The 25,446-nt window shown below is 38.7% G+C and overlaps 1 protein-coding gene across 2 annotated transcripts in view; it reads right to left on the bottom strand.

Moving 5' to 3' along the window:
* Positions 1-25,446, bottom strand: part of PALMD (palmdelphin) — an 80,996-nt gene that overhangs the window by 32,746 nt on the left and 22,804 nt on the right. The window contains exons 2-3 of one of the 2 annotated variants that reach the window (XM_081948801.1): positions 6,968-7,013; positions 406-486 (exon numbers count right to left, since the gene is read on the bottom strand). In XM_081948801.1, coding sequence (XP_081804927.1) covers positions 406-486; positions 6,968-7,013 — 127 coding nt within the window. The remainder of the gene's footprint in view (positions 1-405; positions 487-6,967; positions 7,014-25,446) is intronic. The other variant, XM_081948800.1, reaches the window with a different exon arrangement.

Here is a 25,446-nt window from a genome sequence, read left to right as displayed (position 1 = left end):
CTACAGCCAACCATCAATCTTCTGGAATGTGTTTGGGGCTTAGAAATATTCTTATAAATAGGGGCATTAGCTACTATTTTGCTTTCATAACTAAGACCAGGCTAAAACTCACACTCTCTTGGTTTCTAGGCTGGCACCTTAATCACAATATCAAATTGGCTCTATGTAGTTCCCAGGAGTCAAAAATGACCAGATAGCACCTAGCCTATCTACCTTTTTTATCTATGAAGGAGAACAGCAAGTGGATGTACTATGCATGGGGTCTTGACTGAATATAGAGTGTGAAACTATGAAACAGGCTCCCACAGACAGAGTTTCAGTATTTTGTCCGCTATTTCTCCATCACAAAATCTTGGTTTGTTTGGACACATACATTTCTAAAGAAAAAAGAAAAGAACACCTTACCTTTAAATGCTGGTGCTTTAGCTTTTCTTCTTCCACTTTAAGGCGCCTCTGAGTTATTTCTTCTTGCAGTTTCCTCTTGTCCTGAAAATGGCGAAAATGGGAGATAGTATACATAATGATGCTATTTTTTTAAAGTCCATATATCATGGCTGCATTAGGTCTGCTTAATGACTGCAATACAAGCTGAAGCATATCCTAAGCAGCCATTTTCGATGTATTGAATATAGCAGGGCCTAGTCTTCTTAAGATTCCTAGCCTAGTTTTTATGCAGGTGCTAGATATTTGTGCATTCAAAGGCTGCAACTGCAGTGCTCATTAACAGATGGGATTAAAGGTAATTACACTCCTCGTTAGGAATTATTTAGTGTGCTAAAGATTTGCAGGAGTTGCTTAAATTCCTGGAAGTGCTGTCTTTATTGCCTCATTATCACGGGAGAACAGGGCAGATAGAAGGCCCTCTGGCTCTTATTTGTTGACTTGCTTGTAACCTAAGAACCACGAAACCACTAACTAAAATCTTTTGCTCCAATGAGTCTCCAACTGTTGTTGGCTGCATTGTTATTACCCTGTAGAGGACAATCAGATTGTCCAGGGAAAGGAAGGGCAAAGGATGGCATGTTGAAAGAGGTAACTGTGAAGAAGAAGCAGCCCAAAGGAATGCAATTGATGGTGGTTTGTTTGGGGGGGTTTATTTTTGCAAGAAGCAATGGTGGCCTGGTTGTCACATATAAGCAGTTTACAAACCACAATTGCTGGGCTCATATATTCTAAACTAGATGATTGCTCAATATGAATTGCAAAGTCAGCTTTGGAACAGAGAGGGGCAGAGAGGAAAGGTATATCAGAGTTTTAAAGGAGGTGAAGAAAGCTTATTACAAATTTCAAATACTTCAATGGAAAGCTTTTCATTCAATGCATGAAAATGTTGGAAACAGAATAGGCAAAAGCCTTTTTACTGTACTTAGCTATGTTTCTCTCATCACAACTATGGACTACCACATTTCAAAAACCTATTTATAGCTGCAGTTTGGTCTTTGCTCTTTGCCCATGGCAAATTAACTCATTTGCTTAAAAGACACTACATTCAGCAGAGATTATGGTGTAAAAATAACTGTGCAAATGAACTACAGCTTTGTTTCTCAATCTTAGCAACTCCTAGTGAGATATATAAATTTGATCAACTTAAATTTGATAAGATGTATTGATTGCAACTCACAGAATTCTCCAGCAAGCTGGCTGGAGAATCCTGGAAGTTAAAGTCCATGCATTTTCAAGTTGCCAAAGTTGAAAAATCCTGATCTATAGGACCCTGTTACCCAGAAATAAACAAAATAGTTACCATAAATACAATTGGTACATGTGTGATTACAAATAAGTTCCAAAAAGCAGTGTTTAAACCAATAAATGAGGGAGCCAAGATCAGAATCCCCCTACAATTTTGTGAGAACCCTCAGCATGAAATTCATTTCCCCAGTTAGATGTTATAGCTGTGAAATTAGAATAGTTATGGTAGACTCCTGCTTTGACCATCTTGTGATTTGAATAAAAAGAAAGTAAAGCTGAATCCAGATAAATATGAGCTGTTAACTGTTGATAATTCTATTTGATGGGAGGATATTTGACCTTCTATCGGCCTAGAAGAGCAGGCTCAGGTCTGCATATTCAGATAAGTGTGATGGCAAGAGGTGCTTTCAATCCGGTAAACTTAATTTATTAACATGCTGAGTGAATTTACCAATTTTGCTAAGACTGAACTGGCCTATTTTTATCCAAGGACTGGTTATTCTCTGGCACAGATTACTGTATGGAGATTTTTTTTGAAGGAAACAGTAATGAGCAGATTTCTGTTGGGTGTGTCTACCAGGGAGTATATCAGCTTCATTGGTTTATAGGTCACACTCAAAGACTAATTTCCATTTATAAAAAATTCCTTGATGCCTTGAGTCCTGCTTATTTAATGAAACAACAACTCCGCAATATGTGTCAAGCTCCACTCAGGTGGGGAAAATCTAGGGAGCAAGAACTATCTATGATTTCAATAAAATATCTTTGAAACTAGTTGGGGTAAATACAGAATCTTGGAAACTGTAAGAATTTTTTTTGTCAGCGTACGCACAGTGTGACTATGTTGAGACAACCCAGGAGCAAAATACAGTAAATAGAGGTTTTCCTCTTAAACTTCTATCAGCCCAAAAACCTTGCTGATTCATTCCCTGCCTTATATCATTGTAGCAGCTGGTCAGCTCTTAAAGTATTTCCCTGACATTTTTCCACATTCAGTTATAGGGAGTTAGTTAAGATGGGGGGGGGGGGTTCCTCTGGATGCTTTAAAATATTTCTGTCCAGTTTCTCTTCAATTCAGCTAAGTTGTCATTTGCTTAAGCTATTAATGATCTTGTTTGCTATCTCTTGATTGTCTTTAATCTTGTATTCTCTTCGTTTCCTTTTCTGTATCCTTATAGTATTTTATATTACGAACCAGGAACTCTATTCATTTACCTGTTTTCTGTGCATGGATAAAACAGGAGAAGGGAGGACCTTCTTAGTGGTGGCACCAACATTAAGGATTTTCTTACATGCTGGCTGCTTGTAACAGAAATGTGAAACCATACTTTCATAATCTAGTCTTCCCTTTTTGACTGGTATGTGATCATTAATGTTTTCTGACTCTTTCAGTGATATTGTATGCAGTTTTATTATTGCTTTCCTATTTGGTTTTATATCACATTTTACTAACTGGCTATTTTTATTGTTTAATTTTGTACTGAAAAGTACTATGAATTGGCTTATGAGGAGCATATGGATAGAAAAATAACGTGATTAAATAAAATAAGAAACAATGAAATCTAAGAGTTCCAAATCTTTAGTATTATATTACTGAGATATCATGAAAGCTTTACAGGAAATAGATGTTAAGAAATGGGGCATTACAGAATATCTAATAGATTCATTGTTCAGAAAAATTATTCTTGCTGGAACTGTGCTATGGTTCTGGTGGAAAAAATAACTTTGCCGCAAAGAGAAGTAAAGGAGCAGGCATTTTACACAGGTAGTCTTCGATTTACAATAGTTTGTTTAGTGACTGTTCAAAGTTGCAATGGCACTGAAAAAAATGACTTATGACCATTTTTCACACTTACGAATGTTGCAGCATCCCCATGGTCATGTGATCAAAATTAAAATGCTTGGCAACCGGTTCATATTTATGATGGTACCAATGTCCCAGAATAACCTGATCACCTTTTGCAACATTCTGACAAGCAAAGCCAACAGGGAAACCAGATTTATTTAACAACCATAATACTAACTTAACTGCATTGATTCACCTAACAACTGTGACAAGAAAGATCGTAAATGGGACAAAACTCACGTAACATGTCTCGCTTAGTAACATAAATGTTGGGCTCAATTGTTGTAAGTTGAGGACTACCTGTAGCATTTCGTGATTTTTTCCAAAGAACCTTGGAAAAAGTACTATTGATTTATTGACATCTGCTTTCATCCCACTGATCCACCTTTCCCAGGATTCTCTGTATAGACTGAGGAAGTCACTGTATGTCCATGGAAAGGTTCTGCTTTTGATAACTTTAGAATTCCATTACAAGATAAGTCTTTCCATTTTATTTTTGATAGATATTAAATACCTAGTTATAATAAATGAGGGATTTCCCAGTAAAATTGCTCTTAATGGTTTTATTCTGTCATGCATTTATTTTTTTCTCTATATTTTTTTTGCCATGTGCAGAAGATGTCAAGCATACATTTACTCTGATTTCAGGGAAAAAGAATCTCCACAGTCTCAAGATGCTCCTCTTGTTTTTTTTACGAATATATTGGCATCATGCTTAACATTTGCTGCCTAAACCCCAGGATAAAATGATTCTCCCCTTGCTATTTAACATACCAAAGTCAAGAAGGGTAGCCCTTTAATCTTTTAACTGCTTTAAACAACTCTAAAATTGTTGATAGGGTATAGTGGTGCCCAGGTAGAGCAGGGAAAATAAAATCAAGATGAGGATTATGTAGCATGAGCCACTCTAAGAGATGGGCGGGGTATACATTTAATATCTCATGTATATGTGTGCCAACATTGGCATATTTAGAGCTGGAATAGTGTGTTGATCATTCTGCTGGAAATGAGATCTTGATTATTATTTTTTACACCCTCCTTCAGAAAGGATAGCATCCTTCATCAGCCCTGAGGCAGATGTTGGTTAGAGGGCATTATAAATGTGTCCTCCAAGACAGAAAAATGCAGAAAGACAGCCCCTGTATCTGCTGCTTCAACTGGTTGTTTCTCTTTATCTCGTGGTAGGAATCTGGCCAGAGGGAAAATTAATTAAGTTGATGGAATAGCTTTAATTACCAAGGGCTAGATAGTGGGTGAGTTCTATTCCTAAATTAATGATAAATCTCTGAAGAATGTTTCTTGCTGGCAGAGGTAGACTAGAATGAGAGCCTGTGTGTCCAACTGTTTTAAAAGTTTGTTGACTATATACACCTCTGCTAAGCAGTTTGAGATAGTACAGTTAATCCAGATTTCAAGAACATCTTGCTTGCCAGTCTTTCCTTTCTTCCTGATAATGCCACATAAACACCCTGAGAAAATCCAATGCCTAACTGAATAGGTTATCAGAATGAGTTGGTACTTTATAAGTAAACTCCCCAATCACCTTTACTTTTCAGAGCTGAATGTTTCTAACCATCGTGAAAAACATGTTTTAACAGACTAACTGGGAGAAGCAGGTGTCTGCTATTTGGGAATGTCCATTAAATACAAAATCATATTCTTATGATACTTTATGCTCTTACACAAGGAAGATAAATGACATAATTTGTTTCAACTTAGGTTACTAAGTTGTATTTGTATGCAAATATTGCGTTGTGCATCCTGTGCATACATGATATAAATTAAGCCCTTGGGGCAATCATATCATTGTAAAAAATGACATAGTGCAGAAGAAATTTACTTTGCTGGGTGCAGAGCCTCTTATATCAAAGTCTCCTAAACTGAGGTTTTATTTATATTTGCAACCAGGGAATTTTGGCTCTTCCTTTAATGGTTTTGAGTGAGGATGGCTTGTTTTTGCTTTTGCTTATCAAATAATATGCATTTTATTGATTTTGAGGATGCCCGAAGAATTTCTTTGTATGCTTTGGGTATTTCTTTTTAGAAATGTCGTTTGAGAACATTTTGCCTTTTCCTTTGAAAACTTTGCCTGACTGTGGACTTCCTATTTGTCGTAATATAAAATAAACACATATTCACCCAATTTAATTTCTTTTGGCAACTCTCTGAATGGAATACGGATGGTGGCATACAAATAACAATTAGAATGTATACAATTATGCAATTCCTCTAGGAGAAAAATGTATTTTATGATAAAGCTGAATTTTTATATTATTTCATTATCATGGATATGGAAAATCTTTTGGCCCACTGTTTACCAAGAGGCTATGGCAGCTTGTAAAAAAGTTTGTATAAGTTATTAGGCTGCATACTTCATAACAATTTGTCTGATTGCTCATTTTTAACTGAGCCTTTTAAGGCATGGTAGTTAGGAAGGAAATTGAGAAAAGTCAGTGTCTTCCTTTTCTTTTTAAAGCTTTCCAAGTGTCATTTGAAACATATTTTGTTCAGCACTAACTACAAAAATGTGTCTGTATTGGTACACCTGGCTAGACAAGTAAAAGTTACATCTATTGATCAACGGGAGGTTTTTTATTCATTGATGGAGAAAGAATGGCTGATCTAAGAGTAGTTAGCAATTGATAAAGATATGCACAGGGTAAAAGTTAGCTTATTTTTCCTTATTTGCCCCATTTGAAAATTGTTCCCTTAGATCTAACCAATGATGTCTTTACAGAGCAGGCAAAGTCTGTAGACCCAACTTGTCAAAGCATAGGAGTGTGAAGGTCATTTTAGGTCAACCGGAAGACAATACATTTTGATATTATATTGTCTTCACCTCTGTATCTTCTTCTGAATAACACAACACTTTTGAGGACATTTTCCTACCTACATAACGCACACGATTGACTTTTAAGGAACAAAATCAAAATCTCCTGACTATAGTATGAATTAACCTGAATTTCACCTCCTCTGTTTTTTAAATAATCACAACCTCAACTACGTTGGTGTTTTCCAGAATAATCCACAAGTACCCTTTCCGCTAGGCAGACGTCTTCCCTCCCTGGTTATTTACGTTCAAGCTATGGAACTGTCAAATTCATTCTCTTTTCTAGGTTACTGTCCTGGTGTCCTTCAAACCAAAGTTTCTTCAAAGAGTCACTCAGACCTAATGGCAGCATTGCAGAAGCCTGACGTAAAACACAGTGTGACTCCAGCATCCATTGCATTCGGTGCTGTGGAGCTGTCAGCTCAGATGATGCAAAGGCAGTTGGGCTAAAGAATTATGCTGATCTTCAAATTGCTGGGCTACACAGTCACATCAAATAAGAATAGAAACCCAGAGGTGTTTCTGAGAGTAGAAGACTACATTACAAGCCACACTGAGAATGAGAAAGTATAATTTTCTTAGACATGTAGGTTGTTACTTACTGTGATGGCCTGAAATCTTTCCTTCAGCAGTTCCTCTTCTTCCATTCTGGAAGTGAAACAAACACACAGGTTGTGAAAGCTACAAAGGAATACCAGACTCCTGTGTGTAAGAAGGTTTCCAGTTAGATGCTTTGAAAGACAGAGCTCTAATTCCACCAAGGAATGAAGGAGCCTGACTTAGCTGGAGTGTCTCCGAAGTGAGGGCAAAACTGCTCACATAGACACATGCAACAGGGTGTGCTGAAGAGGCAAACGTCCAGAATCCTGGCATCAGTTGACTGACAAGTTTGAACGGCAGAACATAAGCCTTTTCCTTCTGCGGCAGCTGCCAATTCTTTGTTGTAATAATACACACGCTTTGCATGCCACAGATTAACTCTGGAGTGGCCAAATATTTTCTTTTCTTCCTAACCCCAACCAGAACACCAGTCATATTTGCCTGTGGAATTCCTCTTCAGTTTTTGTTTTAATGGGCAAAATAGAAAACTTGGGGCCTTTTAAAACCCTGCTTATCCTTTCATGCTTCTTTGAGAGGTCAGGAAAAAAAAAGAGCAATCATTTCTGTAGCAGACAGCAAGATTTAAAACCTAATCTTTAGGATGCCTAGCAGGGTCTCTCCAAGGTGGAAGCGTTCCCATGTTGTCAAAATAAATTTCTCAACTGAGAAAAAAAGTGTGTTAAAAATCAATGAGAAATTTGGACTCGAGTAGAACTCTTGTTTAATACTATCTATAATGGTCCCAGGACACACCGGTAGTCCTTGACTTACAACAGTTTGTTTAGGGACAGTTTGAAGTTACAACGTCACTGAAAAAAAGTGACTTATGACCCTTTTTTTGCAGCATCTCCACAGACATGATTTACATTTGGATGTTTGACAACTGACTCACGTGACAATTGCCGTGTACCAGGGTCATGCGATCACCTTTTGCACCCTTCGGCCAAGGAAAGTCAACGGGGAAACCAGATTCATTTAACAACGGTGTTACTAATTTAACAACTGCTGGGATTCACTTAACTTTGATAAGAAAAGTTGTAAAATGGGGCAAAAACTGCGTAACATGTTTCTCACTTAGCAGCATGAATTTTGAGTTCAACTGTGGTCGTCATACCCAGAGAGAGTTAGCTCTTCTGTTCTCAAAATAGGAGGAAAGACTGTCTAAATGTAATTAAATTTATATACCGCCACAAGTGCTCGGTCTAACTATGTCATTGGCAGTTCCTATGAGAATGAAAAAGAACCCCCCCCAAAAGAAACTCCACTGCCAAAGATGATTAGGGGACTGGAGACTAAAACATATGAAGAACGGTTGCAGGAACTAGGTATGTCTAGCTTAAGAGAAAGAAGGACTAGGGGAGACATGATAGCAGTGTTCCAATATCTCAGGGGTTGCCATAAAGAAGAGGGAGTCAAGCTATTCTCCAAGGCACCTGAGGACAGAACAAGAAGCAATGGGTGGAAACTAATCAAGGAGAGAAGCAACTTAGAACTGAGGAGAAACTTCCTGACAGTTAGAACAATTAATCAGTGGAACAGCTTGCCTCCAGAAGTTGTGAATGCCCCAACACTGGAAGTCTTTAAGAAGATGTTGGATAGCCATTTGTCTGGAACGGTATAGGGTTTCCTGCCTAGGCAGGGGGTTGGACTAGAAGACCTCCAAGGTCCCTTCCAACTCTACTATTGTATTGTATTATTGTATTGTATCTTCCTTGCCGGGAAGCCAAGTTTAAATATCCAAGGAGAGTACAAAAGAATGAAAGTGATTTGCTCAAACTATATACCAATTCTGAGTATTTTGGAAGGGCCATTTGACAAACTATTTCTTTTGTAAATCTGCTAAGCAGGCTGGTGGCATTTGGGAGAATGGCTGCTATTAGCCCCCTTCCAATCCTCCTCCCAGCTAATGATTCTCCTACCAACAGGTAGGAGAGGTGGGCTCTTTTGCGTGAGCACGACTAGAAGAGCAGGTTAAACTGAAATCAAAGTCCTGAGTGTGGCCACAGGGCAGATACAGTACATAGTCAAGGTCAGACAAGTCTATAAGTTGTAGGAACCTGCACGGATAGGTTGCGTCAATCTAACAACACTAAGGCAGGGCAGCACTTACCATAGTTGGTGAAAGGCAACGAGAACTCCACTAATTGCTCTTTCTACTATTCAAATGGCACAAGGAGCACTCCAGGCATGGCCAGTGTGGATTGGGCACTATTCGTGGTCTGGATTGGGGCAATATTTTGTGTGCCTATAAACGGAACCACCAGAGCTGTTGCCATAGCCATCTTCTTCTGATATGAAAGGTCATAAGTGGCAGCCAAATGTGGTTTTATGTCCTCTCTCCCTGAACTTGGCAGCTTTCAGGGGTGATCGTTTCCTAGAATTCCAGTCTTGTGGTGCTACAAGTTCAAGTTTGGAAAACTGGGGCGCTCGTCTGACTTCTGAGATCTATAAGCCAGCCCCTCCCAGTACTTAGTATTCCCAGCCAGCCCACCATAAAAGCATTTCTCTAACGAACTTCACAGCATATATGAAGAGTAAGCAACCAATGATCTTCAGGGTGACATTGATGACTTAGGAGATTTTAATTTTCTGTAAATTCCTGGGTAACCCTGCCTGAATGTGAGGTTTTAAAAAGTGAACAAAAAATAGAAAATGTTGTTGGTACAATGTATTATGATATGGAACCATATACAAGGCAGAAGATATTAAGCATTTGCGCGGAAAAAACAGAGGCGGTTTTGTTTCTTCAGTACCAACATGGTGTATCCAAGTTTTACTTTTGGGAATTCAATTCTCCTGAAAGTGTTTCCTTGTTTTAGGTTCGCTAACAGGACAATTGACACAGAGGTTGGTTTCCCCCCCCCCCCCAAAGTTAGAATTGGATGTTTAATTTCTCAAAACAAAAGTGAACTTTAAGGCAACGTTGAAAGTGGCTTTAAACTGTTTGAGAAACAGAGCAAGTTCTTTTCTTGTTAAAAGGGCAAGCATTCTAAAAATACACGCACAATGCTTGCGAAGCAGGGGGTTGCTTTGTGAACCTTTTATTACAAATCTCTGACAAAAGTGGAATGTGAATTATTTAAGATGTTATATGATATCAGGCATTGTTTCATAGCTTCAGTATTAGGTCAAGTTACCTAATGAGTTGCTCAAGTATAGCAAGGGTGTGGGAACTGGTCAATTACTTCTCTTAAGTGTAAAAGTGAATATAGCATATGGATCTTATATTTGAATGTTTTTAATTGTAAGGACAAATGAAAAGGGAAACATTTTCTGATTTGAGAAAGTTTTCTCTGTTGTCAGCTATAGTTGTTAAGCGGAATTCCAAAGCCTAGTTTAAAGGATTCCCTTGAAAATGTTGTATTTGGAAATCAGGATGACCTAATAAAATGCTATAGTGTAGATATAAGCATATGGAGCAAATATGCCCTTTCATCCTTGAGCATTTCTTTCCCAGAATTCTGAGTAGATCAACTTAATGTCATATGATCTTTTTAATTATTTCAATCTTTTGGGTGTTCAGCTTCAAAGGTAAGTTCCTTCTAGCACTGCTGTCTTTTTACAGTTGTGCTTAATTTGGTTCTTATGCTAGGATAATTTTAATCTATTATAGATGTTACTTTACTGATTTAATTTATTCCCTGCTCTACTGCTCTGCTGAGCATTCCCGGCAGCTAACAAAATTAAAGGAAAAACTTATATAAAGAGACATATTACACACACACACACACACACACACACACACACACACTACACACTACACACATACACACATGCACACATACACGAACAAACTTAAAATAAATGCGAAAGCCACCTAATAAATAGAATTTATGGAGAAGGAAGAGGTCTTTAGAGATTGTCTAAATCTTGTTACAGTGGGACAAAATGTATCCATTCAGGAAATGCATTCCATTGCTAGGGAGCAGTTCTGCAGAAAACCCTTTCTTACGTGTATAAAAAAGTTGGCATCTAACAGGGGAAGCATCTGCAAGAAAATGTCTTCTGGAAACACTGGAAAGCATTTCCATATAGATGTGTGTGGATATTTAATTTTATTTTTGTGACTCATCCTTTGGAAAAAGGGCATTACTTATTATTTTACATGGAACTTAAGTAAAAATCGACTTGCATATACTTATCAAAACTAATCTTACTATACATTTGTTTACAATGTATTAATAACTAACAAAGTTTATTTAACATTAAAAAACAAGTTTGCAATTAATAAAGAAAAAATGTATAAACCACTATATCCATATCAAAGTCTCTAATTGTCCAATTGAGACTTACACTATGTAATAAAACAGAGAAATTCTTCAGGCCATTGTAGTATCCTTCCAAACTTATAGTATCATTTCTAATACTAAAATTTTTATCACCCTGTTGCTTGCCCAATCATTGATATATACTCTTAATGCAAAAGAACATGACTGGCTACGAAACCCAGGATTTTTCTAGAGTAAATTTAAAATTTGACAGATTTAATTTCAAAAAGCTGACTCAAAAATGAAATCAATTTACAACTTTGTTTTTCCTCTAAATAAGGTTTCGAGAACCAACCGAATGTTATTTCTCTGAAATGATTTTTTTCTCTCCAAAGAAAGATCATGCAATGACCTTAAGTTAAAGTTCTTTTGTAATATCTTACAAAGAACTTTTCAATAACTGGCCACATTTGTCTCTTCTGTAACTGGATACCTAAACTTGTGGCTTATGGAACAGTGTGCTGAACTGAACAGCTGACATTTTATCTTTCAAATCTTTTTAAAGCATTTGGATCTTCCTGTTTTGTCTTCCCTGAACTTTCTCTGAATACATCTAAGATAAAGGTTCGATTTTTGCAACAACCACCCACAAAAGAATGTGGACTGACCTGTTAAAGTTTAGCAAGAAGATTATTTATTTGTGTCAACTTTCCATTTATGAGACTCCATTGTTCATTATATAGCAATTCAGGGTTGGCTCACCTGCTTGATGTCCCTTCTATCCTTTCCTTTGTCTCTGATAATTATAAATGTATAATTTAGAGTTTTAAACATTTAGTAAGATTGTTATCATCGTTCCCATTTATCTACTTCTTGCATATTGTTTGGTACAGTAATGACACCATGCTTGAGGCTTTTAAGTACACTGCATTAAGATGTGTGTTTTTCTTCACGAGATCTTATTCTCTCTTTTGAATCTTGTAGCAAACTGCTCTGAGTTTAAGATTCAATCTTTGATGGCCCATTGTCAAAAATGTGTCAGAACTTACCTTAGAATAGATCATAAGATATAGAATGGGCATCAGCATTTTACTGATTGGAGAACCATTAACAAAGGACAATAAAAATTCCACATACAACAGATTGGGGTAGATATTAGGTGCTGAGGGGCCACACTTGGTGGTCAAAGCCCACAGTGGACAAACATATAATTCAAAATGAATGAAGTTATGTCCAATATATGGCTAGGCTAGGATTTTCCATTTTGCCCCTGTTTTGGTATACATCATACTTGTGTATCTTCATGCACTATTTATTGCATTAGAACCACAGTATTTAAAGCTAGGTTGAGCAAAGGCAGAAAATCATTTTTCCTTTGCACCATGTTTTCCCGAAAATAAGACTCGGTCTTATATTAATTTTTGCTCTAAAAAGATGCATTAGGGTTTATTTTTTGGTTAGGTCTTATTTTCGGGGAAATACAGTACTAAACACATCCATCTGGCTGACAACCTTAACTAGGGCTTATTTGGGGGTGGGGAGGTAGGGCTTATGTTATGAGCATCCTTAAAGATCATGCTAGAACTTATTTTCCGCTTAGGTCTTATTTTCGGGGAAACAGGGTATTACGACCACTTATTTTTTAAAAATCAGGTCACTGTGGGATTTATGTCCACCTAGCTTTCCACAAGATTACCAGTAGAAGACTGTCACTTTCCAAAATGGCTTCAATTTCAATAGCTCCTTAAATATTTGGTCCATTTAAGTTTGTTGCTATATAGGGTAGTCCTTAACTTATGACCAGTTGCTTAGCATCTGTTTGCAACTATGGCTGACCTTCATATTTACGACTCAGTTTTGAAGTTCTGATGGCCAGCCCTCTTTTGCAGTCCCGTGACCATATGTTGAGTACTCACCAACTGGCCAGCATTTACGGTTGTTTGCACAATCTCACTGACATATGGGTGCATTTGATTCTCTTTATGTTGCCATATTCACTTAATATGTACAATTAACAAGTGCAAACAAGCATAAATGTTGGCTAGTTGGTGAGTATTCAACATACGGTCATGGTACTGCAAGGGAGGGCTGGTCATCAGAACTGGGTCATAAATGTGGAGGTCTGCTGCAACCAGAGACGGTATTCAGCCGGTTTGGACCGGTTTGCCTGAACTGGTAGTGGCAATTGTGGGTGGGCTTGCCCACCCGCCCCGGCTCTCTGTGGTCCTATTAGGCACCTTTTCAAGCCAGGCTCATGCATGCAAGCCATGCGCACAATCAAAGCCCATGCACGGAAGCCTGAGCGCATGCATGGATGGGGCGCATGCGAGTTCACATTTGCAAACCAGTAAGGAAAGTATGTGAATATCATCCCTGACTGTAACCATTGCTATTTTTTCTTAACAACCATCACAAAAAGGGTCATAAAATCACGTTGGTCATGTGGGTGACCTGCTTTATAATGACTTACGACCATAGTGGACAGGTTCCATTATGATCACAAGTCAAGCACTACCTGTATTTTTCCTTCAGTCAATATACTTTTCCCCCACAGATTAAGTCTTAGTGAGAACTGGATAGGGCAGGTATCATTCTGTGTAATTTTAAGCTTGTTTTGTCTGTGATTGTGCCAGAACCAAAAGAGCATATCTTGACAGCTCTAAAGCTATACAAAAGCCATAATCGGTAGATTCCTCAGAAAAGGAATGATAAATCTAGCAATTACAATTAAAGTAGATCCCTTTATGGGTGTTTTTTTTTGAGATGACAGATGCCATCTCAAAAGTAAACAATCTGTTCTTAAATTTGAACCCACTTTTGCAACAACCGGTTGTAGTCAAACATTGGTTCTGGATGTTGATGGATGCAGATGTAACAATACAAGGCTTGGAGACATTTCATCTGGCCTAATGAAGATTTGCTTCTGGAGACCCTCTCCTTTGCTCCATATACTTCATTCCGCAGATTGTAAAGCAGTTGTATGTAGCAGCTTGCCAGTGCTTAACCACAGAAGATATTGAAATAACTATATTAAGAACTGACTGGGGATTGGGAAGAATTGAATGATTATGCTTTGCATTGAAAACTATCACATGGGCCTTGCATGATGGAAACAACAACGAGTAGCGAATATAAATACTTTCTTGTTCTCAGGATTTTGTTCCAAAAAGGCAATCTTAAATAAATGTACAGTTGAGGAAATGCATCAGCTGCTGCTTCACCCGTAACTTTTAACATGTTCTAAAATGGTGCTTCACCAAATTGCAATAGCTGTGTGTTGTAGAACACACCCTGATCTGGATTTTAAACGGGAGGCATATTTCACTATGTTATATTCCCTGGATTAATACATAGTGAGAGACGTTCGCTGCCTTGTTTCTGTTTGGAAGGCATAAAGAAAACTGAAAACAGTGACTCATACAAAAAACACCTAACAGCCTCCTTTGAAGGCATATCCTTCTACTACATTTTCTCTGTATTTTCAGCAAGAACGGATGGAAGAAACACCAGAACGATAGCTCATACAAAGTTGGTCAGACAATTTTCACGCAATGGCATTCCCGTGAAGGGTTGGAGGTTAGATCTTTATGTAAGACACCACTAAATAAATATATCATTTGATAGATGCCTTGCATTTCTGAAATTATTTTTCTAAAATATATCATTGTTCAATGGTAGGGAGGATACATAGTTCTCAAATGTCATTGCTATCATTCTTATGTTCTCAGAAAGAACAACATTCCTTGGCCACATCACTGAGGCTTGTCAGTGGAGTTTAGCATTATGCATTATGTTTAACTTCATTTCACTTAACCTGGTGTATAAAGGTAAAGGTTCCCCTCATGCATATGTGTTAGTCGTTCCCAACTCTACGGGATGGTGCTCATCTCCGTTTCAAAGCCGAAGAGCCAGCGCTGTCCGGAGACGTCTCCGTGGTCATGTGGTCAGCATGAGTAAACGCTGAAGGTGCATGGAACACTGTTACCTTCCCACCAAAGGTGGTTCTTATTTTTCTACTTGCATTTTTACATGCTTTTGAACTGCTAGGTTGCCAGAAGCTGGGGCAAGTAATGGGAGCTCACTCCATTAAGCTGCACTAGGGATTCAATCAGCCGAACTGCTGACCTTTCTGACTGACAAGCTCAGCGTCTTAGTCACTGAGCCACTGTGTCCCTTAACCCGGTGTATAAATATGTTTAAATCTTTTATTTAACCCAATGTATAAGTCTATTTCAAATTAAATACTTTTCTGGATATTATGTTTTCCAGAGTGGCATTGCTTTCTAAAATTGCATTCTCCCCCCCCCCTCTCTTTTAAAAGAAATATCCATCTGCTTTCAACAGCTTTGCTACATCTCCTTGGAAGATCTATCCCTTTTAGGAGCAAGGTTGCCCACACAAGTTGTTAAAGAAGTTTACAGTTTGAATTTAGCAACAGGAAAGTGGGTTCCCAAAAGCAATTTAATGGCTAGGTTCTTTTGCTAAAAATAAGACTGAGAACCACCAGGGCAAAATTCTTGTTTACATTTGCTCAAAGGGGGTCATTCTGGTGACAATATTCTAGTATAAAGGGAGATCGTTTGCCATGTTCCAGATGGTTTGGTGTAGAAATTCCTCAAGTCACATAAGTATGCTTGGTAATAAGGGCTAATGGGAGTTATAGTTAAGACTTTGGGAGTATGTTGTATATGTACTGCTACTCTTGATCCACTGGGTAACCATGGTTTCAGATTAGGAAAGGAGAGACTTGGATTCAAAATCTCATTTAGTAACTTTGTACAGATCACCATTTCTTGAATTAATTTACTGTTGTGATGATTAACTGCTAACGGGGATAAAAGTGAGGGAGAGATGTGCTACAGTGCCTCAAGCACCTTGGAAGTAATTAACAAAACAAAGCAAAACGTACAGGAAAGAGTCATATCTGTTCTATGGAGAATAGAAGTCTAAATTAGACTTAATTCAAAGCATTGTGGGAGATAAAGTGGTAGAAATAAACAGAATAGAAAACTGGGGAAAATCACAAAATACAAAGATCTGAAAAATAGAAGTAGAACAATTGTGGCAAAAGAAAGCAAACATAGTAGTACCAATAATAATAAGTCCCTTGGGTGCAATCCCAAAATATCTGACGTAACATCTGCCTATCCCAGGTCCTTGGGAAGCACTCAATAAGTGGACAACAATGACAAATCTAGCCTAACCAGCTGGCTGACTGTGTGCCCAATCATAAACTCATGAGAACTATCTCAAGAAATATATGAAGTGAAATATCTGAAGGACGGTGAAGAAGATGCACTGAAGAGGCTACACTGTGAAAGTCTTCTGAATATCAAAAAGACCAGAGTGACCTATAAGAAAGACCAAATGAAGAATAGAAGACAGTCATGGCAAAGAAAAGTATTACATGGCCAATACACAAAAAAATAGTAGGCAAAGCAGATAATCAGCAAGACTTGGCTAAGGGCAGGAAATTTGAAAAAAAGAGAAGGGCTAATTGTGGCTGCACTTAAAAATTGAAATTCAACGATTATGGCAGAAACCAGCAGTGGTACGGTAATTCCAGTGGTAATCGGCACACTGGGTGCTATTCCAAAAGCACTGGAATTACATTTAAAACAGTTAAAAATTGACAAAATCACCATCAGTCAAATGCAAAAAGCTGCACTGCTTGGATCTGCACATATATTACAAAAATACGTTACGATGTCCTAGGCCCCTGGGTGGGGCCCGACTAGTAATCAATGCCAAATCCGGCAAAACAACTGGCCGCTGTGATACAATCATATAATAATAATAATAATAATAATAATAATAATAATAATAATAATAATAATAATAATAATAATAATAACAACAACAACAACAACAACAACAACAACAACAAAACAACAACAACAACAACAACAATAATAATCTCAGAAGAGTTTTCTTATGAATGCTTTCTGTAGCCTTACACAATAACTTCACATAGAGAGGGGTCAGCAGCTGTTCCACTAAGCTTATTTGAAATGCTATATTTTATTGAAATAAGAATTGGATCTCCGCACTGAAACATCCTTCAATTAACCAGCATTATCCTGCTATTACTGTGTCCAGAATTCAGCAGAGAGAAGCTAAAGCCAATAGGAATCCTTTACAGGCCAGTTCTGGACACTTAGTTGGCCTGCTTTAGGCTGAGAGCCGGTATGGTTATTATGTGTACTGGTGGAGCTTTATCAGACACTTCAGGCTGGAGAATGAAAATCAATGAGTAAAAGTTAAAATGAGAAGCAGAGGAAAATAAACATAAATCATGGCTGGGCAACGTGTGGCTTTTCAGATATTTCTTAATTACAAGTCAAGGCATTTTTCATCCTAGGCTATGTTGATACAGAGAGATAATATAGCTATTGCCTCATGCATTCCACCTCTTTCTCACTGTGTATTTAGCCTGGCCCAGGAAAAATAAAGTAAGGCTAGCTATTTTGAACTGCTTGTATGTTATTCTATGTTTTTAATATTGCTTTTCCTTTGAGTTCTACAGATTATTATTTTTATCGGCCATGACGTTCCTTATGCGGATACAAAAATATCAAAATAATTAAAAGGTAAGGAAGGCCTGGTTTCAGATCACAGGGTGGGCATGTAAACAGGTAGGCTCAGCTGAATGTGCTTATTAACTTCTTGCAGACATTTGTGCTCCAAGGTTAATGCTTGCAGGATCAGGTTTGTAGGAACATTGGGGTCCAGAAATTGCGTGCATGCCCTGGTCATCAAGACATTTTAAATTAGCTTGTCTCAGGATGGCGGCTTCCAACTCTATTGAGGCAACAGCTGCAAGAAGCCTCTAGCCAATGTGTTCCTGGCTATGCTGGTTGGGAATTCTTGGAAGTCATCTCTAAAACATCTGGATGACACCAGACTTACAGGGTTGTGTTAATTCCTTGTTAATTTGACTCTGAACGCTTGCAGAGATTATAACCAGTCTTTCTACATATTTGCGTGGTATGTATTAGGCTGTTTGAATTCCCATGATGGTTTATTGTGGTAGAAAGAAAGGAAATACATCATGCCAGCCTGGTCAGAATGTTGCATTGTGTTAATTACCGGATGAGGAATGATCTTATTTTCTGGGAGAATTGCCAACAGAAATGCCAATGCCAAGAAAAGAGACCCACCAGACAAATGCACACATGAACACATGCACACACATGGAGGACAAACTGGCTTGCTTGTGCACTTTTCATAGCAGGAAATGGCAATCAGGCTTCTAATGGGGTGAAAACAATAATCTTCCTTTGCCAAAGGCTTCGCATCAGATTGGAAAGTTAAAAATAAACTATAGTGCCATTAAAAAACAAGCAAGCTACATACTCAACCACATGCACAGTATTAGAATCTATTTCTCTTAGAAAAAGTAATACTTGATTTGCTCAGGAAACCATCTAATGAATTAATATATGATTTTTAGATTTGTCAAAAACCGGTTTAGACTTAGGAATGCACATTTTCCCCATGCTTGGTCCTTGAGTGGCCTGCCCAACCCCGAAAGTGCCAAGGCAAAAACAATTTCATTAAATTAAATTCACATCTTCAGCTGATTTGCTCAAAAATCAACTTAATAAAATGTCAATGCTATACAATTATTTTCCAGTTGTTATATACATTCATTTTCTTCATTCTCCTTCAAAGTCTCAGTTTGTAGTATCGGTTATGTAAGCATGGATTATGTACTCCTGAGTTAGATTAACATTGGGAGTGCCAAAAATGTTTTGTACCCCCAGGGGTACTCAAGGGAAGCACTCTTCAAACAAAACATACAACAACAAAAGATGACATAAGCGTAGAACTAGAAACTCAGTAGTTCAAATGCTGTATTTTAACCCCAATTCTGTCATCTATTACGCCACAGATCAATTTGGATAAGTCAAAATTTTGCTTTCAAAACCCAACAAATGGCACTAAATCCTGCTGCTTTCCCCTCCTTCTTTTCCTTTATCAATTAGCTCCAGTCTTATTTGCCTAAACCAGGGGTCGGCAACCTTAAACACTCAAAGATGCAGAAAGGTCCTAATCGGAAGCCTCCCATTCAATTCCGAAGTCAACCGGAAGTCTGGGATCCCCACAGTGGTGGGTTCTGGATCCCATTGCAACTGGTATGGTGCAACGGGGCTGGGTGTCCACCACATGAATGTGTGCGTACTTGCCACCTGTGATGCTTTGCAACACATCCGCAATGCTCCAGCCTCTCGGCGGAGTATCGCACAGGCGCTGTACACTGCGTGCGTGTGCACGGAAGCTCCAAACAGCTCAAATACATGTAAAGAGCGTGGGCGGGCGGGCCCTCCGGAGTACCGTACAGGAACGGTACCTGGTGCTCTCAGCAGTCACCGGTACACCCATACCAGGGTGTACCGGTCATATCCCACCACTGGTCCCCCACCATAGAGTCTCCAAATAGCGCGTGCAGCTTCTGACCTCTGTCCTAAACATTATTCCTAGGGGAGGAAGATCTATTGCCTCATGCCTTTTCTCTTCCTTATCCCCACTAATTATCATTTTTCTCTTACATATGCTGTAGCTTAATTTTAACAGAGGCTGGTTACTGAGCAGTAAGACATGAAAACCATAACCATAACAAAGCCTACACTCCCTCCAAGTAACCTCTCTATAGTGAGTGGGTCACTGTCATAAGGCCATTTTGCTTCTTCCTTTTTTCTTTTTCTTTCTCCCTAATACCAGGGAAAAAAAAAACAAGTTGGAAATCTTACACTGGTCTCTTAACATTGTCCCGGGTGTTTGTTAAGATAATCTTATCCAAGCAAGTAACAAATGTTTTTCTTTTTTCCTTGGACAAGAAATTCTACATCCTGTACCACTGGAAGAAAATTTTCCATTGCTCTGTTCCTTTAAGTGGAACTCCCTTCCTATTTCTATCACTAACAACCCTGTTAAATCTTTTTAAGACTGAAAAAAAAGACTTGTTAATAAGAGTTCTAGTTTTCTCTGTAAACTGCAATACGCGTTTAAAAAAATGTCTGGCATGTAACACTCTTACGTAAATAAAAAAAACATGAGCTTGTTTCCCACCATCTTCTTTAAAAAAAAAACATTTTCGGTCTCCCTCAGCATCTCCATCATTTGATGCACTGTAAGTATTGCACCATGAAACTATTTTGACAATGTAACATATATGTGTTTTTTCTTTAAAAAAACCTGATTCAATTCAACAGCGTTTCTGTAAGTTCCATTGAACTGACCACTAACCGAATATGAAAACTTTAAAAAGCAACTCATGAGAAGCAGAAGTGTTTTACATTAACTCTTCACCAGGATCAGCTCTGCCCTTATGCATATTATAAAGTCTGTTAATTATTTAATTGAGACAAATAAAGCAAGGCCTTCAAAAACTGAATTTATACCCCACTTCGTTATTATGATAGTTTTGAAGAAAATTATCCAGTATATTGGTAGACATTACAAGTAAGTGAGGCTATTTTCGCATCCTGTTTTGGGACATTGGCCTGACCACCAAAGGAATAAAATTATAGGCTCTCTAGCACGGTTTTTTCCCCCCTTAAGAGATGGTGAACTATCTTTGCAGGAATTCAGTAGATTTGAGTATCCTGAATTTTTGCACACCATTAATTTATTTTCATTGCAGATGATATTTGTATTGCCTTTTCATGTTGCTAGTAATAGAGGTAAAATCTCTTTCAAGTTTGACAATCTGTGACTAGCCATGATGACGTAATTGCCATTGCCTTCTAGTGTTTAAAAAAACAGTTTAGTTTACAGTTCCAGGATTTCCTTTCTAGTTTTACAAATATGGGAAGTCAGGCAAGCGTAAATGCAATCCCATCCTGATTAGCTTTTCCAGATCAGGTGTAAGCACACTCCATTTCTTCTGTTTTCTCGTGGATAAAAACTTAGTGGCTTCCAGATGTTTTGAACTTCCTTTCCCATCTTGCACAGCTACTGCTCGGTTTTCTGGAACTACTGGGGATTGTATTCTCCGACATCTGGTGATTCTTTGGTTGGAATTTTAAACTAAAATATATATATATATTCTAAATATACGAAGAGTGATTGTAGGTGGCATTTCAGCTCATTTGACGTGGCCATGATTTCTGTTATTTCCTCGTGTCTTTCCCCCACCCCCTGCATATAAATTACTAGTTATGGAGTAATATTCAGTTTTTACAATGTCACGGACTTGATTGTGTACTTCTCGGCTCATCTTCAGTCTGATCTAGGCGAGTTCACATGCTGCATGTAAGAGACATGAGCACTACTGGGGATTGTATTCTCCTACATCTGGTTGGAATTTTAAACTATAAAACCTAGCATGCTTTACTACTACCCTTCTGTTCTTAGTGGACTATTGACTCAGTGGATAGTCATATGACCCATAAGACAATCTTATTTTGATGACAAGCTGTACAGGGCACACACATTGCCAACAGGACCATTTCGATATCAGCTTATTCTTTGATTCTCTCTCTTGTGAATTCCTCATGGTATTGCATCAATAGATAATAGTGCACAGCTTGGAAATTTATGGATTGGCTGCTTCTGCCTCCTGGTTCCAAAATACCCAAACACATGAACAATAAACTGAGAATCACTAGGGAGTTGGATGGCAAAGAAAAAAAATATGTATGCTAGACCATATGCCCACTGATCACTATTATGAAAGGAGTGTTGTGCAGGTTCTGGAATATAGATGAGTTTATTAACAGAGGGGAAAATAGAAAGGAAATGATTTAAAAGAAAATGAATAGTTCTCCCAGTGTCTGTTATTACATTTAGTATGGATTTTCCTGTCTGGTTTTTTTTTTTAATGTAAAGGGAAATAAATCGTGTAATGCTAAGAATCTTGATATTTGCTTTGGGCATTCTAGGTAGAAAAACAGAAGAGTGATTTATTTCATATGTATAGATATTCAGTGATGGTGCTTTTCAGCAATCTGGTTTGTCCCAAAGGAAACCATTACATCTTTTGTAACGTACAAAAGATTAAAACGGCATTTGATAAAACATTTTTAACTGGGAAACATGATTATACATGTAATGGTACAGCAAAGTCTGGTTTTTCTACAGTTCAATGCTTCCTACTGCAGGGGGGCATTTGAAAGCTCATGGCACATAGTAGCTATTAGAGCTTTATGGCATTTTTGAAATAATTTGGAAAAAGTATTGCAAAGGAGGTGGGGGTCAAACTCTTAGCACCTGCCTACAACTCTTTAAAGCAGCTGCATCTTCTCAGATTACATGGATGCCCTCAACAGCTGCCATGGGTTCCCAAGACAAGCAGTTGTTTTAAATTAGTTGCAGAAAGGTATATTGTTGTATCAGTGGTGGGATTCAGCCAGTTCGCACCACTTTGGGTGAACCGGTTGTTAACTTTCTGAGCAGTTTGGTGAACTGGTTGTTGGAAGAAATCATTAGGGCAGAAAACCAGTTGTAAAATTGTTTGAAACCCACCGCTGGGTTGTATCCTTGTATACCCTGAAGCACTTTTTCAGAACAGAGACTGCAACACTGCTCAGACTTTCTACCATAGAATCAGACATGATGCACTGTTCGGTTTTGATCAGACCCATCACATTGTTACTCCAAGTTCGTTGTTTTCTCTGAACTCTGTTAACTTCACATTTATCTCATCTTCATATTATTTATAACCAAAAAAGAATTTGGATGATCCGAGTCAAGCCAACCTTTTCACTTGCCACATTCACAGAATTGCAAGTAAGGTCCAAGTGACATTGATCTCCATTTATCATCCCTTCTCTTTTCCTGCTATTTCCCCATCATGTTTGTTTCCAGGATAGGGGGAAAAACCCATCCCACAAATGAAGAGAATGGCAGATAAATTTGTGAGATTTATACCTTATCTTTCTTGCAGGACCCTAAGGTAATGCATATCACACTCCCATTTTTCAATTCTCCCCCTCCCAATAAAAGGGCTAAAGAGAGAACTCATCTAATTAGCATCCATGACTGAGTGTGACTTTGAATCTGGATCCCCCAGCATCCTATTTCTATGCTACTTTGGTACCCCATACTTCAGATCAGTGACGTACGGTGAGGTTTATGGCTGGTGAGGCACTGACACAGTGGTGGGTTTCAATTTTTTTTAGACTTGTGGACTTCAACTCCCAGAATTCCACAGCCAGGAATGCTCAGTTCCAATTTAAAGTGACAGCATTTGTTTCCTTCTTTCTTTTTATTTTTCGTCTCCCTTCCCCTCCTTCCTCCCTCTCTCCCTCCCTCCCCCTCTCTCAAACACACACACACACACACACACACAGAAGTTGGATTGGACTATCTCTCCTACCCCCTTCCCTCTCTCTCTCTCTCACTCTCTCTCTCTCAAACAAACAAACAAACACACACATACACACACACACAATTGGATTGGAGGGAAGAGCATCAGCGAGGAGACCACAGGAGGAAGCAGGAAGCCAGTCAAAGAGCCATACTGGAGCACACACACTTTCCCCCAGCCCCGGAAGGATCCAACCCAGCTTCACTGATTACAGGTTTGAAAAGGCAACGTGGCTCTGCCTCAATCAAACTACACCCCAGGGAGAGCACAAGCGAGCCAGAGTCCTTCCCTCCAGCCTTTGCCCAAAACCCCGCACCAGGAGGATGAAGTTTGAATTCCTCCCCCTCCCTCCGACCTACACGTACCTTTTCCAGCTGTTTCAGAGAGGATTTCAACTCTGCTCTTGCCTCGGGTCCTCTGAAGAAGCCCCGCCCAAACGAGCGCCCTCTACTATGAGGCAGGAGAACTGCGTGCCTCACCTACGTCAGGAATTTTTAGGCTTTTAACTCTTGCTTAACTCTGCTTAAGTGAACATAAAACGCCTAAAATCAGACTAGATGAGGCATGCAGTTCTCCTGCCTCATAGTAGAGGGCGCTTTTTAGAGGCTTTTTTAAACAGTTAAGCAGAGTCATCCACGGTGAGGCAGCAACTAGCTCAGCCTGACCTCAGCTCTCCCCTTTTTCCTTTTACATTTTCTTTTCTTTTCTTGATGACAGTGGTGAGGCTGTGCCTCCCCTGCCTCCCCCGACTCCACGCCACTGCTTCAGATCACACTGGGGCTGTCCGAACTCCTATATCTAAAAACAGTTACACTCAGGAGAGAAACTGACAACCGCGATTACACTGTTGATTTTCTTCTTTCTTTTGACTAAATTTGCATAGCTGTTAGCTTCAAGAGTAATCTGGGTTGTGTGCCGCAGATTTAAGGCCAACATTTATTTTTCTGTTTTGAATTTGAATATACTTTGTGCACTATCTGGCCTATCTACTTTATCTATCATCAGTTACAGTTGCTAGAAAGTGGAATTTAATGCAGGTAATCCTTGACTTACAACCACAATTGAGCCCAAAGTTTCTGTTGCTAAATGAGACACTTGTCAAGTGAGTTTTGCCCCATTTCATGACCTTCCTTGCTACAGTTGTTAAGTGAACCACTGTAATTATAATGTTGCTAAATGAATCTGGATTTCCCATTGACTTTGCTTGTCAGAAAAAAGTTGATCACATGACCCGGTACACTGCAACCATCATAAATATGAATCAGTTGCCAAGCATCTGAATTTTGATTGTATGACCATAGGGATGCTGCAACAGTCCTAAGTGTGAAAAACAATCATAGGCCAATTTTTTCAATGTTGTAACTTTGAATGGCCACTAAATGAACTGTTGTAAGTCGAGGACTACCTGTATACACTTTCCAAATCCTATATTTCCTCCTTTTTATAAAGCTATTCCTTTCAGATCCCTGGAGATCAGATTGAAATAACTACTGATGCTTTTTTATTTCACCTTTTTTTAAAGGAAGGGGCAGTAGTGGTATTCAGTCCGTTCGGATTGGTTCGGGCAAACCAGTAGTGGCAACCTGCAGGTGGCCTGCCCATTTGCCCTGGCACTATGCCATCCTATTTAGCCACCTTTTCTAAGCCGCATACATGCATGCAAGCTGCACGTGCAAGCTAAGCGCATGCCTTGAAGGCCGTGTGCATGCGTGGAAGACGCTCACATTTTCGGTGCGTGGCAAACCAGTGGTAAAATTGTGTGAAACCCACCTCTGGGAAGGGGTAGTTTTTCTGCTTTTTGAAACTCAAAATATGTCTTTCCAACTCAAAATGGCACACCCAAAAGCTAGAACACTGCAACAGAACAAAAACTAAACAGCACAAAAGAAGAATGGATACTAAGAGCACATAATAAAAAGGAAAAAGAGCAATTAAATCGCCAGCCTTGTTCAGTTATAGC

Source organism: Natrix helvetica (assembly GCF_964273705.1).
Source record: "Natrix helvetica genome assembly, chromosome: 3".
Lineage (NCBI taxonomy): Eukaryota > Metazoa > Chordata > Lepidosauria > Squamata > Natricidae > Natrix > Natrix helvetica.
Note: the sequence above shows the minus strand (reverse complement) of the source record. Positions and strands in the feature narration are given on the sequence as shown.